Consider the following 25,737-nt stretch of genomic DNA (forward strand, 5'->3'; position numbering starts at 1 on the left):
AATAATTAATTATGCCAAGGTTAGAGGCATATGAGGCTCAACAACTAACAGCTAAGATAGGAAGAAATGAGATAAAAACTGTGATGTATAATCACTCATCAGGAAAGTCCCCAGAAACAGATGGTACTCCTGTTCAAGCTTGAAAGTTAGGAGAGAAGAAAAGGGATAAAGATCTGGAAGATTCCTTTTAATAGTATTTTAAAAGGAAGGGAAACACCAACATCTTGGAAGAAAGCTGTGGTTGCTGTATTACCTAAAGACAGCAGAGACTCATCAGACAAAGCCTCATACAGAACCATTTCAATTTTAAACCATTATTATAAAGTGTTTATCACTATACCAGCTAAAAGAGTGGCAAAAGTGTCGAGAGTTGGTAAATATGGATCAGTGTAATTTTGCGCAGAGGAGGCAAACACTTGACAACATTAATAGAACACTGATGATCCAGTAGGAAGGAGAATGTAAGAAAATAACACTGTTGTTGGTGGGTCCTGATGCATAGAAAGAATTTGACAGAGTAATCTGGGATTTTGTAAGAGGGGCAATGGAAGCATTTGCATTCCGTGATACAATAATAAGGTTAATTAGGAGGATATTTAAAGGATCAAAGGCAATAATTAAAGAGGAAGGGCTCCTCTCTGATGAGCTGTGTTTAAACAGAGGAACCAGGCAGAGTGTACTCTTTCCCTTTTGTTATTTGCTTTATATATAGAAACACTGGGAAAAAAATAAGGGACTCTGAAATTCAAGGATGTAGTTGGCATTATAATCAAGAAAAGTTGGTTTTATTTGCAGATGATATTATTTTGTACCTCTTACATCCGGAAAGGGACATCTGGGTGTTGTGGAACATTTTGAGACAGTTTCAAGCCTTTTTGGGATATAAAACTAACGAAGATAAAACAAAGGCTATGGTCATAAATTATGTTTGCTCACACAGCAATCCCTACATTTATGGAGACATGATAAAATGAAGTATTTAGGAGTATGGATTAAAAAAGTTTCTGTTATGGCAGCTAAGGGCATGTGGGAAGAGACTAAACAAAATAATTTACAAAAAACTGTGGAACTGGAACCTCTTGTTTATAAATATGGATAGTAACATACAAGCAGTGAAAATGTTTTTAATCCTTTTAATTTTATATATAGGCAAGGCATATTTTTATCAACCAGAGGAGAGGTTGTGGATAATAATTAGTAAAGAGTTGAAGGAATTTATCTGGGAGGGAAGAGGGCAAGAGTTAAGTAGGATAAATTAATCCTTCCAACAGAACAAGGTGGATTCCTGATTTGAAGGACTATATAGGTAAATCTCATATACACAACAGAAGCAGAGAGTTATAATTCAGAATAGAATTGGATAACAATGAATTGGGGGGAGGGTCAAGAAACAGAGAAAGAGGGTTAGTTTTTGGATGCAGAGCCTAAGGGAGAATGACAAAAAACATGCAGAATATTATATTCATAATGTGACAGAATTAATTCTAAGAAGTAAGCCAACAGGAGAACGGAGAAAGGATAGTTTGCCAACAGGGATGACTGAAAGTAAGTGTACAAAACAGACAAGAGGGGGTTGGAATTTATGAGAGAAAACTTGCAAAGGAACCATGATACTGGCAGGAAATAACTAAAGAAAGTTACTAGAATGGAATGAGGTCAGGAAGATGTTTATTCTGCAGTCTAGAGACTGTCCCTACCATGGACTGATATCAGAGTATAGGCAAAGAGAAAGGGACAGAAGAATCTTAAGTGAAAGACCTGCTCTGTTGAATTTTTAGTTCAATCTAGCACAGAAGCTGCTGTTAAAAAAGGAAAAGATAGTAGGGCATATAAAAAATTGCATAGTAACTATAAAAATCATTCAAAGGAGGTAAGAAAAGATTGGGAAGACAGACTGAAAAAGGAATTTACCAGATGACAATGGGAGGACATATGTATGGCTCACAAGTACTGCAACAACATCCGGAAAGCTTAGGATCTTTTCTTGGAAGTGTTTGCAGCAGTAGATTTACACCTCAAGCAGACTTTGTAGAATATTTCCTCAGATAAATAGCAAATTTTAGAGGTGTGAAGAGGAAGAAAGAGTTAACGGAAACATGTTTTTTGTGAGTGTAATGAGTTGGCAGATTTAAAAAAATTCTCTACAGAGTACTATGACAGAGTTACTGGGGGACCAAATGGCTGTAACTAAGGAAATTATTATTTTCAGCTAAGACAGAATCTGAATTGTCTAGAAACAGTAACACCTTAATAAGTTTAATGCTGTTGGCTGCCAAAAAAGAAATTACTAGAAAATGGACATCAAAATCTAAACCAGCTACATTTGAAGTACTGCATATTGTAACAGGAATAAAATAACTGGAAGCTGGATCTTAAGAAAAGGGAAGGAGAAAATTGCATAGAAATAAATGAAATATCTGGGAACAATACATGCAAAATAATGTTCAGGAGAAGTGAGATTTATGGGAAGGTTGGAATTGAGTGATTTATGTAACCTTAGACTGAAAGACAGTTGTTATGCAGAAATGTAATGTATAACGTGTTTAAATGGAAAAACTGTTTTATTGTTTGTTTCCTTTTCTGTTAATGCATGTTCTTATGTCTTAAGTGATATTTTAATACAAGCGTTAAAAAAAATAATAGATTTTGTATTGGCATCAAGGGTACCCGCAGGCAGGTGCAAGGAGGTGCACTTGCACTTCCTGGAACTGGCTGGCTGGGAGATTCATTTTCTTTTAATTAAGAAAGGTCCCAGTCCCATAGTTCATCACATCTGTGCATGCATTGTCGTCATTGTCTGCATGCAATTTTAAATACAAGTGGTGTTCACTTTGCAAGAGAGTAAGTCCTGGGAGTATAAGTGTTTATGCTTTGTTTGTGCTGCCAGTTCCACTTAGATCATTCAATCATTTAAGTGAGTGTACTTTTGCTGCTAGTTCCACTTCGATCATTCATTTAAGTGAGTGTTCACATTTTGCTGTGTGTGTGTGTGTGTGTGTGTGTGTGTGTGTGTGTGTGTGTGTGTGTGTGTGTGTGTGTGTGTGTGTGTGTGATTTAAGTGAGTATACTTTTGCTGCCAGTTCCAGTTATCATTCATTTAAGCAAGTGTTTGCATTTTGCTGTGTATGTATATAAAATGCCCCAGTTAGGTATACCCGCTTGTTAATGTTATGTAAGTTCAAACCCTGTCTCTTAGGCACAAGAAACAAGAGCCTGAATTCTCTACCTTTACTACCACTTGTGATTCAAGGAGTTGAGTCCATAGCTCTCAATTGTCCATATTTCTATAGAATATCTGCAATATTTGGCTCATACTTTTGGTCTGTTCCTCTTAAAAATTGTGGTTTCTGGCAAATCAGAGAGAATTGAATTCACTAAGTAATGACATGCATTTAAGTTTCAGTCTTTTTGTCTTTCAGAAAATGCATGGTAACACACAACATTTTATTCTAGCAACTTTCTAAGATTATACAAGCAATGTTTAAAATGTGCCCCTGGTTTTGAGTTTTTGTCCCCCCCCCCCCAAATAAATTTTGCCTTTTTCCAGATGTCTTGTGCTGCAAAGCTGAGAGATATATTTGTGTGTCAAGTGGATTTTACAAGGAGCTGAGAACTTCAGGGAAGAGAGGTTTAGTGCTCCTTATGCCAAAAGTCTGTTTGTATTGTTAATAGCACAACAGGCAGTGTACTTGCTTTTGATGCAGAAGGTTGTGGGTTCTACTACCACATTATGTAGATTGATTGCTGATGCTGTACTGTGTTGCACTTTAAAGAGGATGGAGGCTACAATCCTGAGAATGTCCTCCTTTGTAGGAGATACCTAGTAACTATGAACCTGTTATCAGTTTGTCATCCATTCCCTATTACAATATAACTAATCATTTTTTAATGTAACATAGGCAATTTATTCTTCAGGGGCAACAGGCACTTTATTTGTAGATGAAATAATGAAATATAAAGTTGTTTGCTAGCAGCAGCCTCTTCATTAGTTACAGATCTCTTTAATGTGGAATTATTTACATGACTTTTACTTCTGTAGAGATTGTGCATATTTACGGATAGTGGTGGAGTGTAATGACAGAGTTTTGAGTAGACTTTTATGATGGAAATGTTTTGAATTGGGCAGTTTTGTCAGTATTGGTTAATACATTTTGTTTCATTGCTTACTGGAAAAATGTTCAAAACAATAAATTTAAAACACGCTCTAACAAGTGTGCTGTATTATACAAGGAATATAATTTAATACAAACAGGAAGGTGAATCAAAGAACACATGTGCTTGCATGGTCCTAAATATGTGTGCAAGAGGCCTGTTATTTGAAAACATCCCAAAGGTAAACTTTATCCACTACTAACCAGATGCATTTTCTTTCAACGTGGGTTTCAATGCTATTTCAATGAATCTGAACTTTAAGGGCAGAGGAGTTTTAATCCTGTCTGTTTTCATTGTGAGACTGTATTGCTTTGTTTAGCAGATGTCTATCAGTGCTTGTGCTATAAAATTTAAAATAAAAGTTTTAAATGAAATCCAAATAATCATTGTAGAAATAAAGCATAAAGCAGTATGCACATTAGTGTCTATGGTAAATGGAAAGAAATAGCCAAGTAATGGGACACTGGAATGGCTGCAGGAGAGAGGGCTGTGTATGGGGGGGGGCATTTGACCATGATTTTGTGAGGTGGGAGGGGCAGCAAACTCAGACAGCCCTGGGTGGCACAAACTCTAGCTATGCCACTGTGGATGAAGGTAAAAGTGAGAAGTAGATGTGTGTCTGTGTGTATTTAAGTGTTTAAGAGGTGTGTGGATGTAAGAAGTAGGTAGGTAAGGGTGTGTATGCGTGTATGTATGAAATAGGTGGGTAATGGAAGGGTGTGTGTGTGTGTGTGTGTGTGTGTGTGTGTGTGTGTGTGTGTGTGTGTGTGGAAGAACTAGGTAGGTCTGTGTGTGTTTGTAAGAGGGAGGTAGGTGTGTGTGTTTGTGTGCAAGTAAAATGGAGGTAGGAGTGTATGTAAGGGGGGGGGGGTTATACCTTGCAATTATCCAGATTTTTGCCTTATATTTTTGGTTCGCTTCTCATAAAGTTGTGTTTTTTTCTGGCAAATCGTTGAGTACTGAAGTCAGAAAATATTGGCAGACATTTGAGTTTTAGACTTCATACCCTCAGAAAATGCATACTAATGCAAACCTTGTTCTATCCACTTTCTAAGGAGGTACGAGTATGTATGTGTGTGTCATACGTCTCAACTGTACAGATTTTTACAAAATGTACAGATTTTTGCCTTATATTTTTGGTCTGCTCCTCATGAAAATTCTGTATTTTTTGACAAATCACTGGGGTGAGCTAAGGATTAAAGTTACTAAATAATGACATGTATTTGAGTTTCAGACTTCATATCCTTTAAACAATACATTCTAACACAAATCTTGTTATTCAAACAACTTTCTAAATGTGTCCCTAATTTTGGGCCTTTGTCCCCAACACCATAATAGACTTTCTCCATATTTATTGTGCTAAGAGAATGAGGTGTGTGTGTGTGTGTGTGTGTGTGTGTGTGTGTGTGTGTGTGTGTGTGTGTAACAGAGATGCAGCATACCCCTCAGCTGTCCAAATTTTTGCAGTATGTCCATATTTTTGCCCCGTATTCCTCCTAAAAGGATTGACGTTGATAAATAATAACATATGAGTTTTAGACATCATATCCTTTAGAAAAAATGCATACTAATACAAATCGTGTTGTTCTCTCAATTTTGTAAGTTCATGACAGCAACATTTATAATCTGTCTCTATTTATTTTAGGCTTTGTCCAGATTTCTTTCACTAAGAGGTTGAGGTGTGTGTGTGTTTGTGTGTTTGTGTCGCAGTGAAATTCCATAGTTAGATTTAGCAGGTAGAATTTATTTTCAAGGAATTGTGAGCCTCAAGGGAAGAGAAGTTTACTGCTGCTCATGCCAAGTCCACTTAAAATGTGCAACAGTTTTTTTAGAAAATGGTATCACTATTATGGTATAGAATTTTAAAGCAGTGTTAGTAGCACAGTAAGTAGCATACTTGCATCTTGATGTAGAGGGCTGTAGGTTCTACTCCCACAACATGTAGATTTGTATTTGTATTTGTAAGGGGGTGGGGTGCTGCAGTGCTGAGTATGTTCTCCTTTGGAGGAGATGCCTAGTAACTATGAACCTGTTTTTCAGCTTGCCACCCATTCCCTATTGTAATATACCAACTTACCATTTTTTAATGTAGCATACACAATTTATTCTTTAAAGGCAGCAGGCACTGAATTTGTAGATGAAACACTGAAATATAAAGTTGTTTTCTAGCAACAACCTCTTCATTAGTTTCAGATCTCTTTAATGTAGCATTATTCAGATGAATTTTGCTTCTGCAGAGATTGTGCACATTGACCGATATTGGCGTATTGTAATGACAGAAGTTTGAGTGGCCTTTCATGGTTGAAATGTTCTGAATTGGGCAGTTTGTCATTACTGGTTCATATGTTTTGTTTCATTGCTTAATGGAAAAACATTCAAAACTATAAATTTAAAACACACTCTAACAAGTGGTACTGTATTATACAAGGGGTATAATTCAATTATTATGTATTATAATTAATACAATCAGGAATGTGAATCAAAGAACTTTTGCATGGTCCTAAAAATGTGTGCAAAGGGCCTAGGATTTGAAAACAGTCCAAAAGTAAACGTAACCTTCCACTTAGCAGATGCATTTTCTTTGAATATGGCTTTCAGTGCTGTTTCAGTGAATCTGAGTTTCAGAGGTAGAGAAGTTTCAATGCTAAGTCTGTTTTCATTGTAAGACTATTGCTTTGTTTAGCAAATGTCTATCAGTGTTTGTGCTGTAAAATTTGAAATAAAAGTTGTAAATTAAATCCAAATATCTGTAATCATTATAGAATTAAAGCATAAAACAGTATGTACACTGAGGGTTTTGAACAATGAATACACGAAGAACAATATGGCACACAGGTGGATCCCAGCAACAAACTTTATTTAGAGCTTTCTTCAGCAATAAGCTATTAACTTCTTCAGGATAATATTTAAACTCGTTACATTTAATGTAAATAACGCATTGTATAAGCACATCAAAGACAACAAAGAACATCATTTAAGTTTAGTGCTACTGAACAGGTCAGCTGCAAGTATAGGGGGGTCCCACCGAATTATTTTTAGAACTACGTGAATTGATGTGGCAGCTTAAATGTAATGCGACATGTCCACCTGGGTTTAATGAAACAGTTTCTATATCAAGTTTTCTTAAACTAAGAGCTGAATTCCACATTTAAATAATGGAGTTTTTAATGGATTTTGCAGGCTGAGGGTCAGTGTAATATTGTTTAGTATTTTGAAGTAAAGAGGGGGTCTTTACAATAACGGTAAATTTTATTTTACTGTTTGAATATTATCCTGTTAAATGTTTTAAAGTAGTTTGTATTTTGGGGCTTAACTATAAGCACAATTTTAATGACTTTAATTAATTGATTGTTTAATTGCTTTCAGTCACATGTTTTAATGAGTATGTATAAGTATGGAAGTAAAGTAAGCTTCCGGTATTCTGAAGAAGTCAATAGCTTATTGCTGACGAAAGCGCTAAATAAAGTTTGTTGTTGGGATCCACCTGTGCACCGTATTGTTCTTCGTGTATTCACAGTTTGGTTTTAGTGTGTGTTGTTCTGTTATGGAAGTCTCAAGAGTTTTGAACAGTGTTTATGGCAACTGGTGAGAAATAGCCAAGTAATGGAACACTGGAATGGCTATGTAGGGGGGGGGGCTCTGGGTTTGTACCCCCTGCAAAAAATCCTGCGGGTTATCCTGATTGGCATGTATTTTCTGAAGGATATGCAGTCTGAAATTCAAACATCTGTCATTATTTACTGACTTTACTCCTCACTCGTTTACCACAAAAACAACTTTTATGAGGAACAGATTATAAAATATGATTAATCTGAGTATTTTGTGAAAATCAGGACACTTGAGAGACTGTGCATGATAGTCATTCTAGAGTTTCATTCTTCTTATTGTTCATAAAATGCAGGTTAACGCAAAACCTGTTCTATTAATTTTTTAAGTGAATTAGAGGAATATTTAAACATTGCCCCTGATGTTGGTCCTTTGTTCTCCCCTCCTCCATTTCTTGGCTTTGTCCCTAGTTCTTGAACAAAGATGTTGAAAGTTATGCCCAGAATGTCATAATTTCTGTATGCTTTCTCATTGTAATTTGCTTTTAATGGATGCTCCCATTGTGGAATTGTGGAGAAGGGTGCTACTTCACTTCTGTGTTGGAGCAGGAGGTATAGATGTTGTCAGTTTTAACCTATATTGGAACATTAAAGTGCATATTAGTGCATTTAAGTGCACCCTCTGTATATGTATATCTATATGTCTGTCTGTCTCTCTCTCTGTCTCCATATATATATATATATATATATATATATATATATATATATATATATATATATAGGTCTGCTCATGTTATTTATTTAGTAACCCTTATGTCGACCTCTGAAATTTGAATGCAAAAGACTGACAAATTGAACATCAACAAGCTATCACAGATGCGTAGCAGTGTCATGTGCTCTGTGATCTCTGAATCTACTAACAGACTGCACTGACCATTCTGACCCATAGATTTATAACTAACAAATGCACAAAAAAAAAATTCCTAGTTTGTAGTCAGCAGTATGAAACTGCATTCCAATCCAGTGAAAACAGCCTGGTATCTACGCACTATGACCAGCCTTTAGAGATATTAATCATTAGTTATCCTAAGCTGTTTGGGTTATATCCTGCTAAGAATATGACAGCTAGCCAGCATCCAGAACTTTAAGGCACCTTCCTTACACCCTAAATGTTGCCGGGCTAGTGAAAAGCCAGAGAAAATCAATGGTTTGGGCACCAAGAACTTAGGTGATGTTGAAGTGCACTCCTCTTGCAGACTGACAGCCGGCTGGCTAACGCTTCTTCAATACTGGGCAGATAAGTTTTTTGTTTTTTTTTTGGGGGGGGGGGGGGTCTTCCAAAACTTTTTCTTCAGAAAATCACTTTTATGTTAACAAAACTGTTTATTTTAGCTAGGTGTGGTATTTTGACAGACTGTCATGAGACATTCTTGTCAGGTGACTAAGTTTTCTTTAACAGTTTTTTTTTTCAGGAAAACGTTTTGAAAGATATTTTTTATAAAATAATGTTTACTGAATTGTGTGAATTATTTTTGACTAGGACTAGGGCAAGTGTTTCTGGAGGTTGTAAATGTATATGTTTTCTGTAAGCAGTGTTTTCTTCACTGTAAAAAGTTTTACCGACTCTAGCAGGCTCTTTTCTCAGTTAACCATGGAGCAGACTACATGCTCTTTGGTACTTCCCTCTTCAGGTTACAAGAAAAATGAGAACTCCTGAAGTCTTTGCTAAGCAAGCGTCTTCTCTGGCTCAGCTGCTGATGAGTGACTCTGCTGTGGCCATATCTGGTTTCACAGACTACACATCTCTTTCCCAGGATCTCTCTAGTATAGTTCTTTAAGCTACAAAGGACCAGGGGTGACACACAGGGAGGGTGGCTTAATGGCTAAGGTGCTTACCTTGTAAGCATAAAGTGCAGAGTCTGAGTCTCACAAGGGATAATTGGCTAGGCTTAAAATGGCTCGTAAGGGCAATTAGCTTAGTACTAAACTATGAACTATGAACTATGAACATCCTCTGTGGCTTTTGGAGTATTCATCGTGGGCATGGAATAACCACCTTGTGTGTCTTAGAAAAGGGAGAGGTGAATGTTTTACCCCGTAGCTGGGCTAAGGTGCCTTATTTCTAGGCAAGTGTACTTGCTTTGAGTAACTTGATTTCTAGAGGGCTTCTCTTGGAAAAAAAAAAAGCAGAAAATTAAATATTTATCTTCCCCTGTCTCTCTGACTTTGGATAAGGAAATTGTATTAGGGTTTTCTAAGAGCTTATTCCAAATTCTTAATGCCTAATACTTGGATTCCTCTCTGAGTGCTAAAAGTAAAAGAATTCCCTTTAATTCTGACACCAATTCCCAGTCAGAAAAAAAGGAGATTGCAATGGGACAGGACTCCTCCTGTTAATTCTCAGACAAAGTAGTCTGTCTCTGAAGAAAGTGATGTCTCTGACTTCTCATCAGAAGAGTTTTTTTTCTGAAACTATTACCAAAATGAAATAATTGTTTCAGCTTGAACCTCATGATATTCCAGTTTCTCAGAAAAAATATGATTACCACTGCATTTTCCTCAACCTACAGCTGTGCCACCTGTTCTGTTAGCATTAGAATATGTTTTCTTAACAGCCTGCAGTATCACTGCTAGTCAATGTCCAAACCTTAAAAAGTCAAAAAGATTATATACAAGTTACCTCAGTTTTATATTTATTTTCGTTTTTTAGCAATTTTATTAAATTATCACTGAAGACAAACATACATTAACAGAAAAAAAAACTATATTAACATTTTTCCATTCACATACATACATGCATTAAACAACACATATATTTTCTTTTTTGGCATTATCATCAGTCCACCATTACATAAATTGCTGAATTCCTGCCTTCCCTTAAACTTCACTCCTCATGATGAACAGCATTCTGCACATATTTTCCTGCAATTTTCATTTACTTCTATGTAATTTTCTCTTTTCCTTTTCTAAAGATCCTTCTTTCAGTTATTTTATCTCATTTATAATATTCAATACTTCAAATACAGTTGGTTTAGACTTTGATTTCCATTTTCTACTAATTGATTTTTTTGGCTGCCAACAGAATTAAACTTAATAAGGCCTTACTATGTCTAGGCAATTTATATCGTGTGCCCTAGCTCAAAAAAACATATCCTTAGTTACAGCCCTTTTTTTCACCAAATATTTCTGACAGTACTGTAGAGATTTTTATAATCTGCCAGCTCATTACAGTCCCAAAGCTCGTTCCTCTGAGTAATTATTATAGTCATCATGCAATATTTTATATGCTCTATTGATTATCCCTTTTTTAACAGCAGCTTTTGTCCTAGAATTGACCAAAACCTCTATCAGAGCAGGGATTGCACCTAGGACTCCTCTAGCCTTTTCTTTTTGCCTATACTCTGATATCAGTCCCTGGCTGGGAAGGCAGTCTCTAACCTGCAGTCAACACTTCTTGGGCTCATCCCATTCTTATTACCTTTATCTCTCTAGTTATTCACTCCCAATACCTTGGTTCCTTCGCAGGTTTTCTCCAAGAGATTCTAAACCCTTCTTGTCTATTTTCTGTACCCCCACTCGCAGTCATCCCTATTAGCAAAATCTCTTTCTTCGTTAATGAGCTGGCTTATTTCTTAGAATACTGTCTACAGCTTTACAAATATAATATTCTGCATGGTGGTTATTATTCTCATTAAGGATCTACATCCAAAATCACACTCTTCTATTATTTCTTGAACTCCCCTCCCCACCACCACCCACTTCAGTATCATCCTTTTCCACTTTGAATTATAACCTTCTGATTTTGTTATACATTTGAGCCTTAGCGATGTAGCTGTAACATATCTCCTCAAATCAGGTAATCCTAGGGATAGCCAACTTATCACACTTAACTCTTGTCTTCTTTCCCTACCAGATAAATTCCTTCAACTCTTTATTAATTACTATCCACAACTTTTACTCTGGTTGATAAAAAATATGCCTGACCTATATATAAAAAGGGAATAAAAACATTTTCTTTGCTTGCATCTTACTATCCATAAATAACAACTTCCAGTTTCTCAGTTTTTGTATTATCTTTTGTTTAGTCTCTTCCTTAGCTGCCATAACAGAAGCCTGTTTAATCCGTATTCCTAAATACTTCATGTTATCATGTCCTGCAAAATGTATTATTCTATCAGAACATGTCCTGCAAAATTTATTATTCTATCAGCTTTCTAAGTTTATAAAGACAATATTTAGAAAGTGTCTCTATTTTTGAGCCTTTGTCACCCCATTATTGTTGGCTTTGCCCAGAATTCTTGCATCTAGAGGTTGAGAGGTATGTGCTCAATAATTTACCAGGAAATCAAATATTTTATGACGGACAGGGCAAAAATGTGAAGCAAAATCAGGTAGAGCTGAGAGTTATGTCCTCCCTCTGATCTTGTGATGAAGACTTTCTGGACTTCGCTGAAGAATGTGGGTCAGAATTATATCTGTGGCCATTAAGCATTGGTGCCATGACTGCTAACACTAAGTAGGAATGAAAGTCTTGCTCAGTGAAGGTTACCTGCTTCTCTGTAATGAATTTGTTAAATCCTTTCTTTTTTATCTTTTTGTTAAAATAGCACCAGTTCAAATTGAAACTGCACAATGTCTACAGAGAAAAGGTTATCAATGCTACTGCAGTCTAGATGCAAGTATCAAATGCATGTCAATCAACTGGTATAAATGCTTATCTCACTAGTGAGAAAAAGAAACACTACTGAAAATATATAATAGTAACTTCATCAAATGATTATGAATACAATAAAAAGTAATAAAAACTGGCTCTACACCACTTCCAAACTCCATTGCAGAACACTGCTAAATTGACATTTTCAGGATTTAACATGGGTAAGCCCATAAATGAGAAATATTATTAATGTCAGTAGTGCTGACAGGTAATCGGCACCTGAGTACTTGGAATTCCACACAACCAGTGTTAAGACTGCCATGGAGTGCTGCTATATGATGCACAGAAGTTCCCTTTCAAAAGATTTTCCTAACAAGGACATTCTTTAAATCCTTTATTGCTATCAAAAGCAGAATTTCTTATACCTCTTTTCAGTCACTGTGCCCCATATTGTTCTACTGCTAGATGAAAGCCAGTCAACTCTTTTTTCGTACACTTTCACCATCTGGCTGAGCTTCTTCTGTAAACGTGAATAAACAGATTAGTTAAAAAAAAACTATTTTTAAAATTATATTTTCTGTTATAATTCTAAATACTACTTTACTCAGCTAGCAATGGCTGCACTGCACAAAAGCACTAAAAGATAAAAGTTACCTGGTAATCATATAAAGATGGTGGATCCACATGTAAATGTTTCACTGTGCCATCATGCCATTCAAACTGCAACATCGCCTTCTACATTTGGAAAACCAAATGAAAAAGTGACTGCTAATTCTTCCCACAATATGTCAAATGAAATTCACAATCTTACATATACAGTTAAAGTGCAAGCATTTCTTAAAATATTAAAGGAATGTGTGTTGTAGAAGAAAGCATTGTTTTTCACTGATTTTGTTATAAAAGAAGTAAAACAACAGCTTGAAATCCATATAAGTTTTAGAGGACTGAAGAGTATATAATGTTGTCATCGTCGTTTTTCTTTCGGCTGTTAGGGGTCGCCACAGCAGAACTCCAGTCCGATAATGATTGGCAGTTGATTTTTATGGTGCCGAGGTGCCATCCCAACACCCAACCTTTAACGAAGGCACACCCATTCACGCATGTCTTTCGAATGCCACTCGACCGCCGGGAGGGTGCACTACAGAACAGCTAGTTTCAATGCATTCAGCTTCCATACTTGCTATTTTATTTTTGTGATAAAAAAGTAAAAAGTACATTTGTGTTTAAGTATACTTACTCTAACAGTAGAGCTTGGAAATTCATATAGCATAAAATCATAACATTTGTGTTTTACTTACCGTAATCATCTTTTCCTCTAGACAGAATTTACAAAATAGTTGTCTCTTCCATGTGTTAAGCACAGGTCTTGTACTGACAAATACGCAGGTAGGTGCAAGCCTCCCATGTATATCTCATGTTGTTCCATGCTCTCTTCAATTCTTCAAAGCCAATATTTAACCATAGGAAAGGGTGACTGCAATAGGCTAATAGCCCTATGACTGATGATAAAATGTACAGTATCATATCTTATATTAATTCACAAAAATGTGCCTATTTATCTCGAAAGCAGAGCAGAAACACAGACTTAAAAACAGATTTTAAAACATGTAACAAAAAAGGGTAGCTTTCTAAAGGAAATGTGTGAAAATAATTGGGATGGAAGATTTGTTTACCAGTAGTAGGAACTCGGAGAGAATTTACATATTACCCCACAAGGTATAATAAATGGGATAGACTGAATAGAAATTAAATTCTACAGGAACATGTGCATTTAATTGAAAGCTTTGCCACACAACCAATAACTATTTCAGATCATGCACTGATAAAAACTAAGATAAAAATGCAGGGTTATAAAGGAAAAATGAGACAGTGGCATGTTCCCACCTATCTGTTGAAAAGACTGGAATTTAAGGAGTGGATAGTGGAAATTATAAGAATTATACTGGAAAAAATCTGCAGGAAGAATAGCTAATGAGTGGGATAAAATGAAAATGGATCTTAAAACTAGGGTAGAAATAAAAGAGAAAGATGTGTTTTAGAAGTAATAGTAATTATTTACAGGTGCTGACAAAGTGTTATATATTGCAGAATAAGGGGAATCTCACAGCACAAGAAGAGGAGCAACTGCAGGGTGCTAAAGAGAAAATAAGGGGTATTTGGATTATATGCATAAGTTTAGAAAGTTTGCAGTTAAGCAATTATTTTTTGGTAACAGCTCTAGAGCACAAAGATGTTTAGCACAACAAATTAGGCAACAGAAAGTACAAAGGGTTGATGCCAAACTTAGGGACCCATTAACAAGAATAATAACCAGAGCTCCTATAGAGGTTTTATAGATATTTCATACATTTTATGAACATTTACTTCAAGCAGGGGAATGTGGAAACTAAGAAAGAGCATAAATGGAAGTATTTATGGAAAAAATAATTATGCCAAGATGAGAGGATGATGAGCCTCAACAACTAATAGTTTAGAGAGGAGGAGATGAGATAAAAATGGTGATGTGCAATTATTCTGCATGAATGTTTCTAGGACCATATAGTATTCCTGTGGAAGTCTGGGAGTTAAGAAGGAAGAAACTGATCAAGATCTGGAAGATTTTGTTTAATAGTAATTTAAAAGGAGGAAGGGGACGCACCATCATCTTGAAAGAAAGCTATTACCTAAAGAAGGTAAATATGTGTCAAATGCAGCCTCGTATAGACCCATTTCAATTTTAAACCATGATTATAAAGTGTTTATTTCTATGGCAAAAGTGTTGCCAGAATTGATAGATATGGATCAATGTTGTTTTGTGGAGGGGAAGCAAACATTTGGCAACATTAACTGAACAATGATGATCCAAAGGGAAGCAAAATACAAGAAAATACCACTGTTGTTGGTGGGTCTTGATGCAGAGAAAGCATGCAGTAGAGTAAGCTGGGATTCTATGAGTAGGGCAATAGAAACATTGGAAATTCCTGATAAAATAAGGAGGTTAATTAGGAGAATATATGGATGGGTTCCTCTCTGATAAATTTTGTATGAACAGAGGAACCATGCAGGGGTATCCTCTTTCCCCTTAGCTATTTGCTTAATATTTGGAGCCACTGGCAAAGAAAATACAAGACACAGAAATTTTCAAGGATATAACTGAAATGGTAAACAAGAAATGTTGGCTTTATTTGCAGATTATATAATTTTATATTGTGCACCATTTTAAGACCATTTCAATTTTTTCCGGAATAAAAAAGTAAAATCAAAGGCTATAGTCATAAATTGTGTCCCCATTCATGACTTGGTTCAACAATACTCATATTTATGGGGATATGATAAGATGACATATTTAGGAGTATGGATTAAAAAGGCTTCTGTTGTAGCAGCTAAGGATATGTGGAAGAGGTAAACAAAAGATAATACAAACACTGAGAAACTGGATGTTCTTGTTTATGGATATGGATGCTCTTGTTTATGGATATGGATAGTAAGATGCAAGAAGAGAAAATGTTTTAGTCCTTTTAGTATTATACACAGGGCAGCCATACTTTTATCAACCAAAAAAAGAAGTTGTGTACAATAATGAATAAAGACTTGAAGCAATGCATCAGGGAGGGAAGGAGTGCAAGAGTTAAGTAGGATAAGTTGATCCACAAATAGAACAAGCTGGTTTAGGGTTACCTGATTTGAAGGAATATTTTACAGTTACACGGTTAAGGCTCATATACATAATACAAGAAAAAGGTTATAATTTAAAATGGAAAGGGATGATGATGAAGCAAGGGAGGGGGAGTTCAAGAACTAAGGAGAGAGTGGGATTTTGGATGCAGATCCTTAAAAGAATAATAACCACCATTCAGAATATTATATTCATAAAGTTGCAGAAAGTATTCTAAGATCTAAACCAACATGTGACTGGATAAAGGAGATTTAGCAATAGGAATGTCAGCAAGCAGGAATACAGAAAATAGGCAAGATGACCTGGAATTTACTGGAAAAAATTGGTGAAAGAACCACAGCACTGGAAGCAAACAGCTAATGAGAGAAAAGTAATAGAGTGAGATGAGGGGAATAAGTGTTTAGACTGCAGGTTAGAGACTGCTTTCCCTATCAGGGATTGATATCAGAGTATAGGAAAACAGAAAAAGACAGTGGAGTCCAAAGTGAAAGACTTACTATGGCAGAGTTTTTAGATGAATATAGAACAGAATAGAAGCTGCTGATAAAAAGAGAATAATTGATAAGGCGTATAAAATATTATACAATAACTATAAGAATCAGAGGAGGTTAGAAAAGCTTGGGAAGAGAGAGTAGAAAAGCAATTTACAAGGGAACAATGGGAGGACATATGGTTCCCAAGTATGCAGCAAAGTCCAGAAGGCTCAGGAGTTTTGCTTGGAAGTGTCTGCTTAGGTATTTTTATACCCCAAACAGACTTCAAAGAATTTTTCCACAGGTAGATGGTAAATGTTGGAGGTATGAAGGAAAAGAAACAGAATTGTGAACATGTGTTTTGGGAGTGTAATGAGTTGGCAGATTTAAAAATTTCCATATAGCGTACTCTGTCACAGATACTGGGAGGAGCAAGTTGCTGTAACTAAGGAAATTATTTTTTTGAGCTGGAACACAGGAGCTGAATCACCTAGACATAGTGAAGCTTAATTAAGTTTAATTGTTTTGACTGCCAAAAAAGCAATTACTAAAAAATGGAAAGCAAAATCCAAACAACTGTATTTGAGGTATTGAATATTGTAAAAAGAGATAAAATAACTGGATGAGGGAACTTTAGAAAAGGGAAGGAGCAAATTGCAGAAAAATAAATTGAATTTGTGGGAACAATACATGCAGATTAATGTCCAAGAGGAGGAGTGAGGTTTAAGGGAAGGCAGGAATGTAGTGATTTATACAATGTTGGGCTGAAATGCAGTTGTTATAAAGAAAGAAAACATGCAATATATAATGTGTGTAAATGTAAAAAATGTAAATATAGCTTATTTTATTTCCTTTTTATGCATGTGTGTCTATGTCTTATGTGATATTTTAATAAAGTTGTTTAAAAACAAAAAAAATAATTGCAAGCATATGTTCTCTAGTATACCACATACCATACATATCAGTAAGCCCCATGATCCATGAAAGCTTGCTCATTTCTCACATAACCAAATACCAAATCATACAAAAGACAGCCCCATCATCATTGCCACCATCTTATCCTTAAACTACACAGAGACAAGAGTCACATGACTCACCAAGAAGCTACTCCAGTTCCAAGACAAACATACCCCCAGAGTAACAAGACTCCATAAAATGAATTCAAACAAATGTTTATCCCCAGAAAGTAAATCCTTCTGCAAACTCAGAGATAATGCTTGGTCCAACTGGAAATAAATCCATCCTCAGAAGACTACCACCAGTTCATACAATTTAGAGATCTATGAAAAAAGACCACTAGAAGGCATAAGGCTTACATCGACAACGCACCCTCCAAAACACCCCAAAAACATTCTAAAGCCTCATCAATACTATCACAAAATGATCACAAGAAAAATACCTCAAAAATTCAACTCCATTATCATATCATTGAACCATCTGCATGCAGACAATTTCTTAAAAGTAATCCAAACTAATGTATGGTAATGGAACAACCATGCAGTAAACTGTGCATAAAGTCTTTATTAACACTGAAATTGGTAAGTGCTTTCCCTAATAAGCTTCATCAGACTATCAAAATCTAGGTAAAAGCATGGCCTCTTAAATATAAAGTACGGCCAATCAGAATACAGCTCATAAATCAATCACTTCCAGCTATTTATACATCAAGATTAAAATTAAATTAAACCACACCACAATGTATATATAAGCACATTTGACATAAAAACATTGTTACATAACTTAGTCCCTAACTAAAATAAAGAATGTGTAAAATATAATATATCATATATAACAGTGGTTTAATAAACACAGATGTCATGTTTAACAATGTTATAAATAGCTGCCAGAAAGCTACCAACCTACCAGTTGTATCAATTGAAATATATTAAAATATTAATATATACAATTATTCATAAAACGTTAGCATACTTGCAATCTTCTTGATTTAAGTAGTGGTTTTAATGAGGCTCTTTCATTGAGCCCTTTACCTCTGTCTGCTCTAAGCTTTAGTATCCATTTTACTTCCTTACTTTCAGTGAAGTTTCTAAGGTCTCCCTCACGAATACTAGGAATAATAACTTCTATCACCCTGAAGTTAAAACTATGTTCATTTCCTAGTAGCAAAATGTGCTTAGACAGGGCATTGTGATCAGATTTTATTCTAATATAATAAATAGTTCTCATAGGTTCATAGGTTCATACTAGGCTATCTGCCCAAGGGCATTTATAAGCCTAGCCCATAGTTATGTGGCTTTCGCCACCCCTTTAGTTAGTTTCTCGAATTCTAAACATTCTGTCTTACCAACATAAAACGATTGACAATGATCACACTCCACTAAATAGACATGTGAAGTTAAGCAGTTAATTAAATTCAAATATCTGATTAGTATCTGGATGCACAAAAACATTACTTGTATTTACATAATGACAAAAATTACATCCACCACATGGTTGTGTAGAAAATTCTTCTCCACTAAACTCTGCTGTATTGCTTCTCATAGGTTCATAGGTTCATACTAGGCTATCTGCCCTAGGGCATTTATAAGCCTAGCCAGAGTGTGTTTGGCATTCGCCGCCCATTTTAAATTAATTTTGCTATGCCCTTTTTCAAGGTTAGTATACTGTGCCTCTGTCTAACAGTGACACCGAAGTGATACCTGGGGTAAACCTACGCTCTCCCATCCACTCATCAAGATTCCTATTGAAGAGAGTCAATGAGGGACTCTGCCTAACCTGGACTGGGATTTTATTCCAGAGTGAAGGGAGCCTCTGGGTTATGAATCTGTCCCTCCAGCATGTCATATTTATTTCAGTGCTGAGGTTCAAGTCTCTCGAGCGCATAGCTCGATGGGATTTGGATTTTCTGAGGTGCAGCATGTCCATTAATTCCGGGTTGGACATGGCTTTATACGTCAGGCACAGATCGCCTCTGAGCAGGCGGTATGCCACTGAGTAGAGCTGGAGTTTCTTTAACCGGGCAGCATATGGCATCTGTTTGAGCCCTTTGATCCTCTTGGTGAGGTACTTTTGGGGTCTTTCCAGTTGCTGCAGGTGTCTGGTAAGGTACATCCCAAAAGGGGCATTGTACTCAATTATGGGCCTGATGAGGGATGAGTAAAGAGGCACGATGACCTCCCCTGATCAAGATGTGAATCCCTTCATGATTAGGTGGGCTATATAAAATGTTTTTCTAACCACTTTGGCCACGTGGTTGTCAAATGAGAGATTGCTATCAACTTGGGTCCCCAGGTCCCTAATTACTTCTTCTGTACTTAATGGATTATCACCTATGTGATAATTTGTGGGCAATTTTTTTTGCCAAAGGGGATGACTATACACTTTTTGGCATTTAGCTTGAGGCCATGGCTCTGGCACCAGTTGTCTGTTTCTATGAGGCCCTTTTGGAGGATGCTTGTGTCGGCTGGAGAGTCGATTATGGCGCCCTGTTTGCAGTCATCTGCGAACCTGGTCAGCCACAGTCCTTCCGTGTTGGCCTGTACCTCCGAGAAATATATACCGAACAAGAGAGGTCCCAGGACTGAGCCTTGTGGGATGCCACTTGTAACTGGTTTGGAGTCTGACATGGCTCCAGCAATTCTAACCATGTGGGTTCTGTCCTTGAGCCAGTTTGCAACCCATCTAGTGACATAGGGGTTTATATTTAAGCTGGTGAGCTTATCTATAATGCCCGAGTGGGGTATTGTATCGAAGGCTTTTGCGAGGTCCAGGTAGGATGTGTGGACCACCTTCCCCTCGTCAATGGCCTTGGTGACTGTTTCAAAGAAATCAACCAGGTTTAAGAAGCAGGATCTGCCCTTAACAAAGCCGAACTGGGTAGGATCCAGTGTCTGTAGGTCCCCAATATCTTTATTTATGAGGTCCATGATGATCCTTTCCATAGTTTTGCAGACCAAGCTAGTCAGGCTTATAGGGTGATAGTTTCCAGGATCCGTTGAGGCACCACCTTTGTGGAGAGGGACCACTGTTGCTGTACGCCACTCTTTGGGTACATATCCTGTAGTAAGGCTGAGATTGAACAGTAGTTTTATGTTTGGGTTTAGCTCTTCTTGGAGTTCATGTAGGACGCAGCCTGGGACACCATCTGGTCCCATTGATGCTGTGTTTTTTGCTTTGGAGAGGGCGGCTCTTACCTGAGCATCTGAGATGTCAGGGGGGCGGCACTCTGCTGGGATAGATATTTGTCCTTTTGGTGGGGGGGGGGAGTTTGCGCTGAACCTGTCAGCTAGGATGTTGGCAATGTCTGTGGGTTCGATGTATTTTTGTCATTTTGGACTAATTCTGAGCATATCTGGGAATTCCCACCCAGGTTCCTAACATAACTAAAGAAAGCCTTGTGATTATCCTTAGTGTCCTGTGCAATTTTTCTCTCGAAGCTGGCCTTAGACGATTTTATGAGTGCCCGTAGTTTTGCTAATACTGATCAGAGATGCCTTCCCTTTTTGGGATTTTGCTCTATCATGTAGTAGCTTCCTCCTTCTATTGTATAGTTTGTTTATGGCTGGGGTCCACCAGACAGGACGTCTGCCTTTGGAGGATTGGGTCCTGGTTTTATTTGGGATTGCATGATCCATGCATTCCTGAAGGTGTTCATAGAATGCATTTATAAAGGATTCTGCGGTCTGGGCCGTATTTTCCACAGGCTCGGGGGCTTTGAAGGATTCCACCTCGGTTTTGAGGAGCGTGAAATTTGCTTTAGAGAAGTCTTTCACTGTGGTTTTCTGGGCAGGGGGTGGGGTTGGGATGTGAATATCCAGTGAGATTAGTTTATGGTCAGATCTTACCAGTGAGGGATACACTTCTGGTCTGGAGCATAGAGTCCCCATGTTGGTGATGATCAGGTCCAGTATGTTTTCCCCTCTTGTGGGAGTGGTAACAAGTTGTTCCATAGCATTTGAGTTTATAAATTCTAGGAACCTTTGGGCTAGGGTGTTGGAGCTAGAGTAATGCTCCCAGTCTATGTTTGGGTAGTTGAAGTCGATCAATATAATGGTGTTTGGAGAGACCTTCATATTTTCCAGTGTTCTCAGGAAGGCCGAGTGGGGTTCCTGGGTTTGGGAGGGTGGTCTATAGCAGGCTATAAACTGGAAGGCAGTTTTACCCACTGTTAGTTGCACATGGATAGTCTCTGATGCTTCATGCTGTGCCAACATCCTGGAGGTGTGGGTATCTTTGACGAATATTGATACTCCCCTCCTTTTGTGGTTCGGTCCAAGTTTTGGGGCTGAAAAGCATGGTATGAGGTATAACCTGGTAGTGCTGGGGTGCTCTTGGGAGCCTTGAACCAGGTTTCTGTTACTGCACAGATATTGATGTTCTCCATGCTAAGGAGACTTTCGAGTGCGTGCATCTTGAGGTTTAGACTTCTGGCATTGAGTAGCATTACTCTTAGTTTCTTATCCCTTGTGATACCTATGGAGGTAGGTTTGTCTTTTGAGCCTTGCCTAAAAAAGGTACTATGGGGGAAGCAAGAGCCTTTGCCAATATCCGAAAGCCCAGGGGTGACAGGTGCAAGCCGTCCCTAGCGAAGCATCGTGGCTTGTCGAGCATGTCATCCCAGGCTGACAGGCATTGGATCCCCTTTGAATGACACCAATACTTAAGCCAATTGTTGAAATTTATCATCTTGTCTTCATATTGTGGCATCCTTCTTGGTGAGGGTAAGATGCTACTCAAGGTCAGGGTCATACCGGCCTGGGCTACATGCTCAGAGAGCTCCTCTATGTCTCGTTTCATGTAGTCCAGGGAGGTACGTCTCAGGTCATTCACACGAGCATGGACAATGACCGAGTCATATTTGTACTTGCCTTGGAGTGACCTGAGTGCTTGTGTTATGTGGCGGATCCTAGCACCTGACAGGCAGCTTACCGTGACCTTCTCCTTGTTCAGCCTGGTGAGCAGGATGTCAGTGTGCCTGACGACAGAGTCGCCTACTACAAGTGTATCAGGTGTGTTGTTTAGCCTTAAGGGCTGTGACTGTTCGGCACACTGGCTTTGTGAGCTATGTGTTGCACGTGTTTTGTTTTGGGGTAGCGGTTGCTTGGGTGTCTGCTTTGGAGGTCTCTACTGCTTAGGCAGATTTTTATTTAGAGCCTCTGAGTATGTTTTTGTGTGTTTATGTGTTTGGTTTGCTGTCGTGGTAGGTCTATGTGAGACTGGAATTGTAGTGAGTGTGGTTTCCTTCTCCTGACTGGTTACGCCAGTACTGAGTTGAGAGAGCTTAGCCTCCAGTTTGACTATATGGTTGCATCTCTCACATATGTTGGAATTTGTTGGGAGGAGGAGAGGGTTGTCTGTGTACATAAGGCAGTTGTAACATTGCCTCAAGATTCCCAGATTCACCAGCTGGACCGGAGAGGAGATTGACAACTGACCTTTGGACATGCTAGAATAGTATTGGGAATTCCTTTATAATTGAAAAAAAGGGCCAGTGGGGAACAAGGTACTCAAGGGGAGTTTGTGAGGGTGTAGTGCTTTTAATTTTTTAGTGCTGACTTATATAATTGCTTTAGTGAGCAAGTGCCAGGTAACTTAAATGCAATGTGTTACAGGTAACTTAAATGCAAAAACGACACAGTAACTTTCTTTCAAGTGAAACAAGGAAATAAGTACAGTAAGCAATGCAGGTATCACTAGGGATCCACAGAAGCGCTGAAAAGCCGCGTTTTAGGTGGAATTAGCATTTCAGGGAAATAACAAGCATACAAACAAAGCTAGATTCAGCAGGCCTGGATCTAGTCTATGCTACAGCAAACAAGGTGTACCAATTTCAGTAAGAAACAGTTCAAATATGCAGGCACTATAAGCCTTTAACCAGAAATTCCCAGCTCAGAAGGGCAGAGTCCAGCCTCTCCTCCCACAAGAGTGCAGACCACAAACCTTCTTAATGTAAAATAACTGGCCTGAAGCCCAAGTGCTTAAACCAGAACTAATACACTTTTAGAATAACAGACACTGAGCCCTCAATCAGCAGTTCCCAACTTAGAAGGATGTAAGCTACCTGTCCTGCCACCACAGTGCAGGCCACAAACCTTCCTAATGTAAAACAACTGGTCTGAAGCCCAAGTGCTTAATCCAAAAGACTTAGAATGATAGCTACACTTTAATCAAGTTACTAACAAGCAGTAATAAATACAATTGAATACTTTAAAGATTCTTGAATGGCAAAGTAATCTTTTTAAGTTCCATTTGTTCTTGTGGTAGAATTAGGTACATCACCCACGATTTCATATATCCTGGGATCCACTGTTAAAATTGCCCATTTCCTTTTAAAATTTTTGAGAATTTGACTATTATCATATTCATATCATATTGGAACCTTAACTTCATTAAAAATCCTTTTTGTATGTTCCTCTGATTCATTAACACTCATAAAAGAATAATAGGGTCTTGCGCTGCTCTTCCTGAGATTGTGTAGGTCTATAAGACTCTCAATTTCATGTAGTGAGTATCCCCTATCTATAAATCTTTGCTCTAGGCTGCTAAATTCCATTTTAAAGCCTTGATCTGATGCATTTAATCAGGACATTCTCATACCTTGTGCTCTTACTACATTTTTGAATATATGCCGAGGGGGCATGCTACCTCTATGGAGTAATGTATTCTTCCTATATACTCCAGTATTCACAAGACCATTTGCCAACCTATGTAAACATCTAGATATTCTATCTTATTATATGAAAATGCCATGGTAAATTTCAAATACTCTGTTAATCTATTGAGTTCATCATAGAACTCATTTAACTGTTCTGAGGTACCTGTCCATATTAGGAAGAGATTGTCCACAAAATGATGATAAAAGGCAACGCATTGCCTATAATAATTAGTTTGAAAAAATAATTTCTCTTCCCACTGTGCCAAAAACATGTTGGCGAGGTGCCCATAGCTACGCCATCCTTTTTGGATATACATCTTGTTATTAAATAGAAACACGTTATTTTCCAGGACAATTAATAAGAATAGAGAAATCAAGTCTATATGTGTACAGTCATATTTGCTATGTTCACTTAAGTAATCATGTATGTATTGCACTCCTATTGCATTAGGGATACTCGTAAATAATGATTGTACATCAAGGGTTACAATGATGTAGGTTGCATCAACAGACATATTACTAGTATAACTATACAAATCAAGCAAAAACTGCTTAGTATCCCTTAATACAAAAATACTTCCATCAAGAACTGGGCGCAGATATTTTTCTATAAATACAAGTAATGTTTTTGTGCATCCAGATACTAATCAGATATTTGAATTTAAGGTTAGAACTAACTGTTTAACTTCACATGTTGTCTATTTAGTGGAGTGTGATCATTGTCAATTGTTTTATGTCGGTAAGACAGACAGAATGTTTAGAATTCGAGAACTATTTATAATGTTGTTGTTTGTTTGTTTGTCTTTTGGCTTTTCCCTGGTAAGGGGTCACCACAGCGGAACTCCGGTCCGCTAATGATTGGCAGTAGATTTTTACGAAATGCCGAGGTGCCAGCTCGACGTCCAACCTTCAATGAAGGCACGCCCATTTACGCACGCATGTCTTTCGAACACTACCCAACCGCGGGGAGGACATGCAGACTCCACACAGAAGGCACTCCCAAGCCAAGCTGAGAATCAAACGGGAGAACCTCTTGCTGTGAGGTAACAATGCTACCGTTGTACCACCGCGGAATAACGATGCCCTGTCTAAGCACATACTAGGAAATGAACATAGTTTTAACTTCAGGGTGATAGAAGTTATTATTCCTAGTATTCGTGAGGGAGACCTTAGAAACTTCACTGAAAGTGAGGAAATAAAATGGATAATAAGGCTTAGAGCAGACAGAGGTAAAGGGCTCAATGAAAGAGCCTCATTAAAACAGCTACTTAAATCAAGAAGATTGCAAGTATGCTAAGTTTTATAAATAATTCTATATATTAATTTTTTAATAATATATTTTAATTGATACAATTGGTAGGTAGCTTTCTGGTAGCTATTTGTAACATTGTTAAACATGACATCTGTGTTTATTAAAACACTGTTATATATGAGATTATATATATATATATATATATATATATATATATTTTTTTTTATATATTTTACACTCTATTTTAGTTAGGGGATGCAGTTATGTAGCAACGTTTTTATATTAAATGTGCTGATATATATATATATATATATATATATATATATACACACTGTTTTGTGGTTTAATTTAATTTTAATCTTGATGTATAAATAGCTGGAAGTGATTGGTTTAT

General features: G+C 37.3%; 1 protein-coding gene across 3 annotated transcripts in view; it reads right to left on the reverse strand.

Annotated features, from left to right (window-relative positions):
- The window catches only part of VWA3A (von Willebrand factor A domain containing 3A), a 2,208,650-nt gene that overhangs the window by 1,184,040 nt on the left and 998,873 nt on the right, over positions 1–25,737 (reverse strand). For all 3 annotated transcript variants that reach the window (XM_044089639.1, XM_044089638.1, XM_044089640.1), the window contains 2 exons: positions 13,006–13,086; positions 12,777–12,871 (listed from right to left, as the gene is read on the reverse strand). In XM_044089639.1, coding sequence (XP_043945574.1) covers positions 12,777–12,871; positions 13,006–13,086 — 176 coding nt within the window. The remainder of the gene's footprint in view (positions 1–12,776; positions 12,872–13,005; positions 13,087–25,737) is intronic.

This window comes from Protopterus annectens, chromosome 12.part0, assembly GCF_019279795.1.
Source record: "Protopterus annectens isolate FY-2018-M chromosome 12.part0, PAN1.0, whole genome shotgun sequence".
In the NCBI taxonomy this organism is placed as follows: Eukaryota; Metazoa; Chordata; order Ceratodontiformes; family Protopteridae; genus Protopterus; species Protopterus annectens.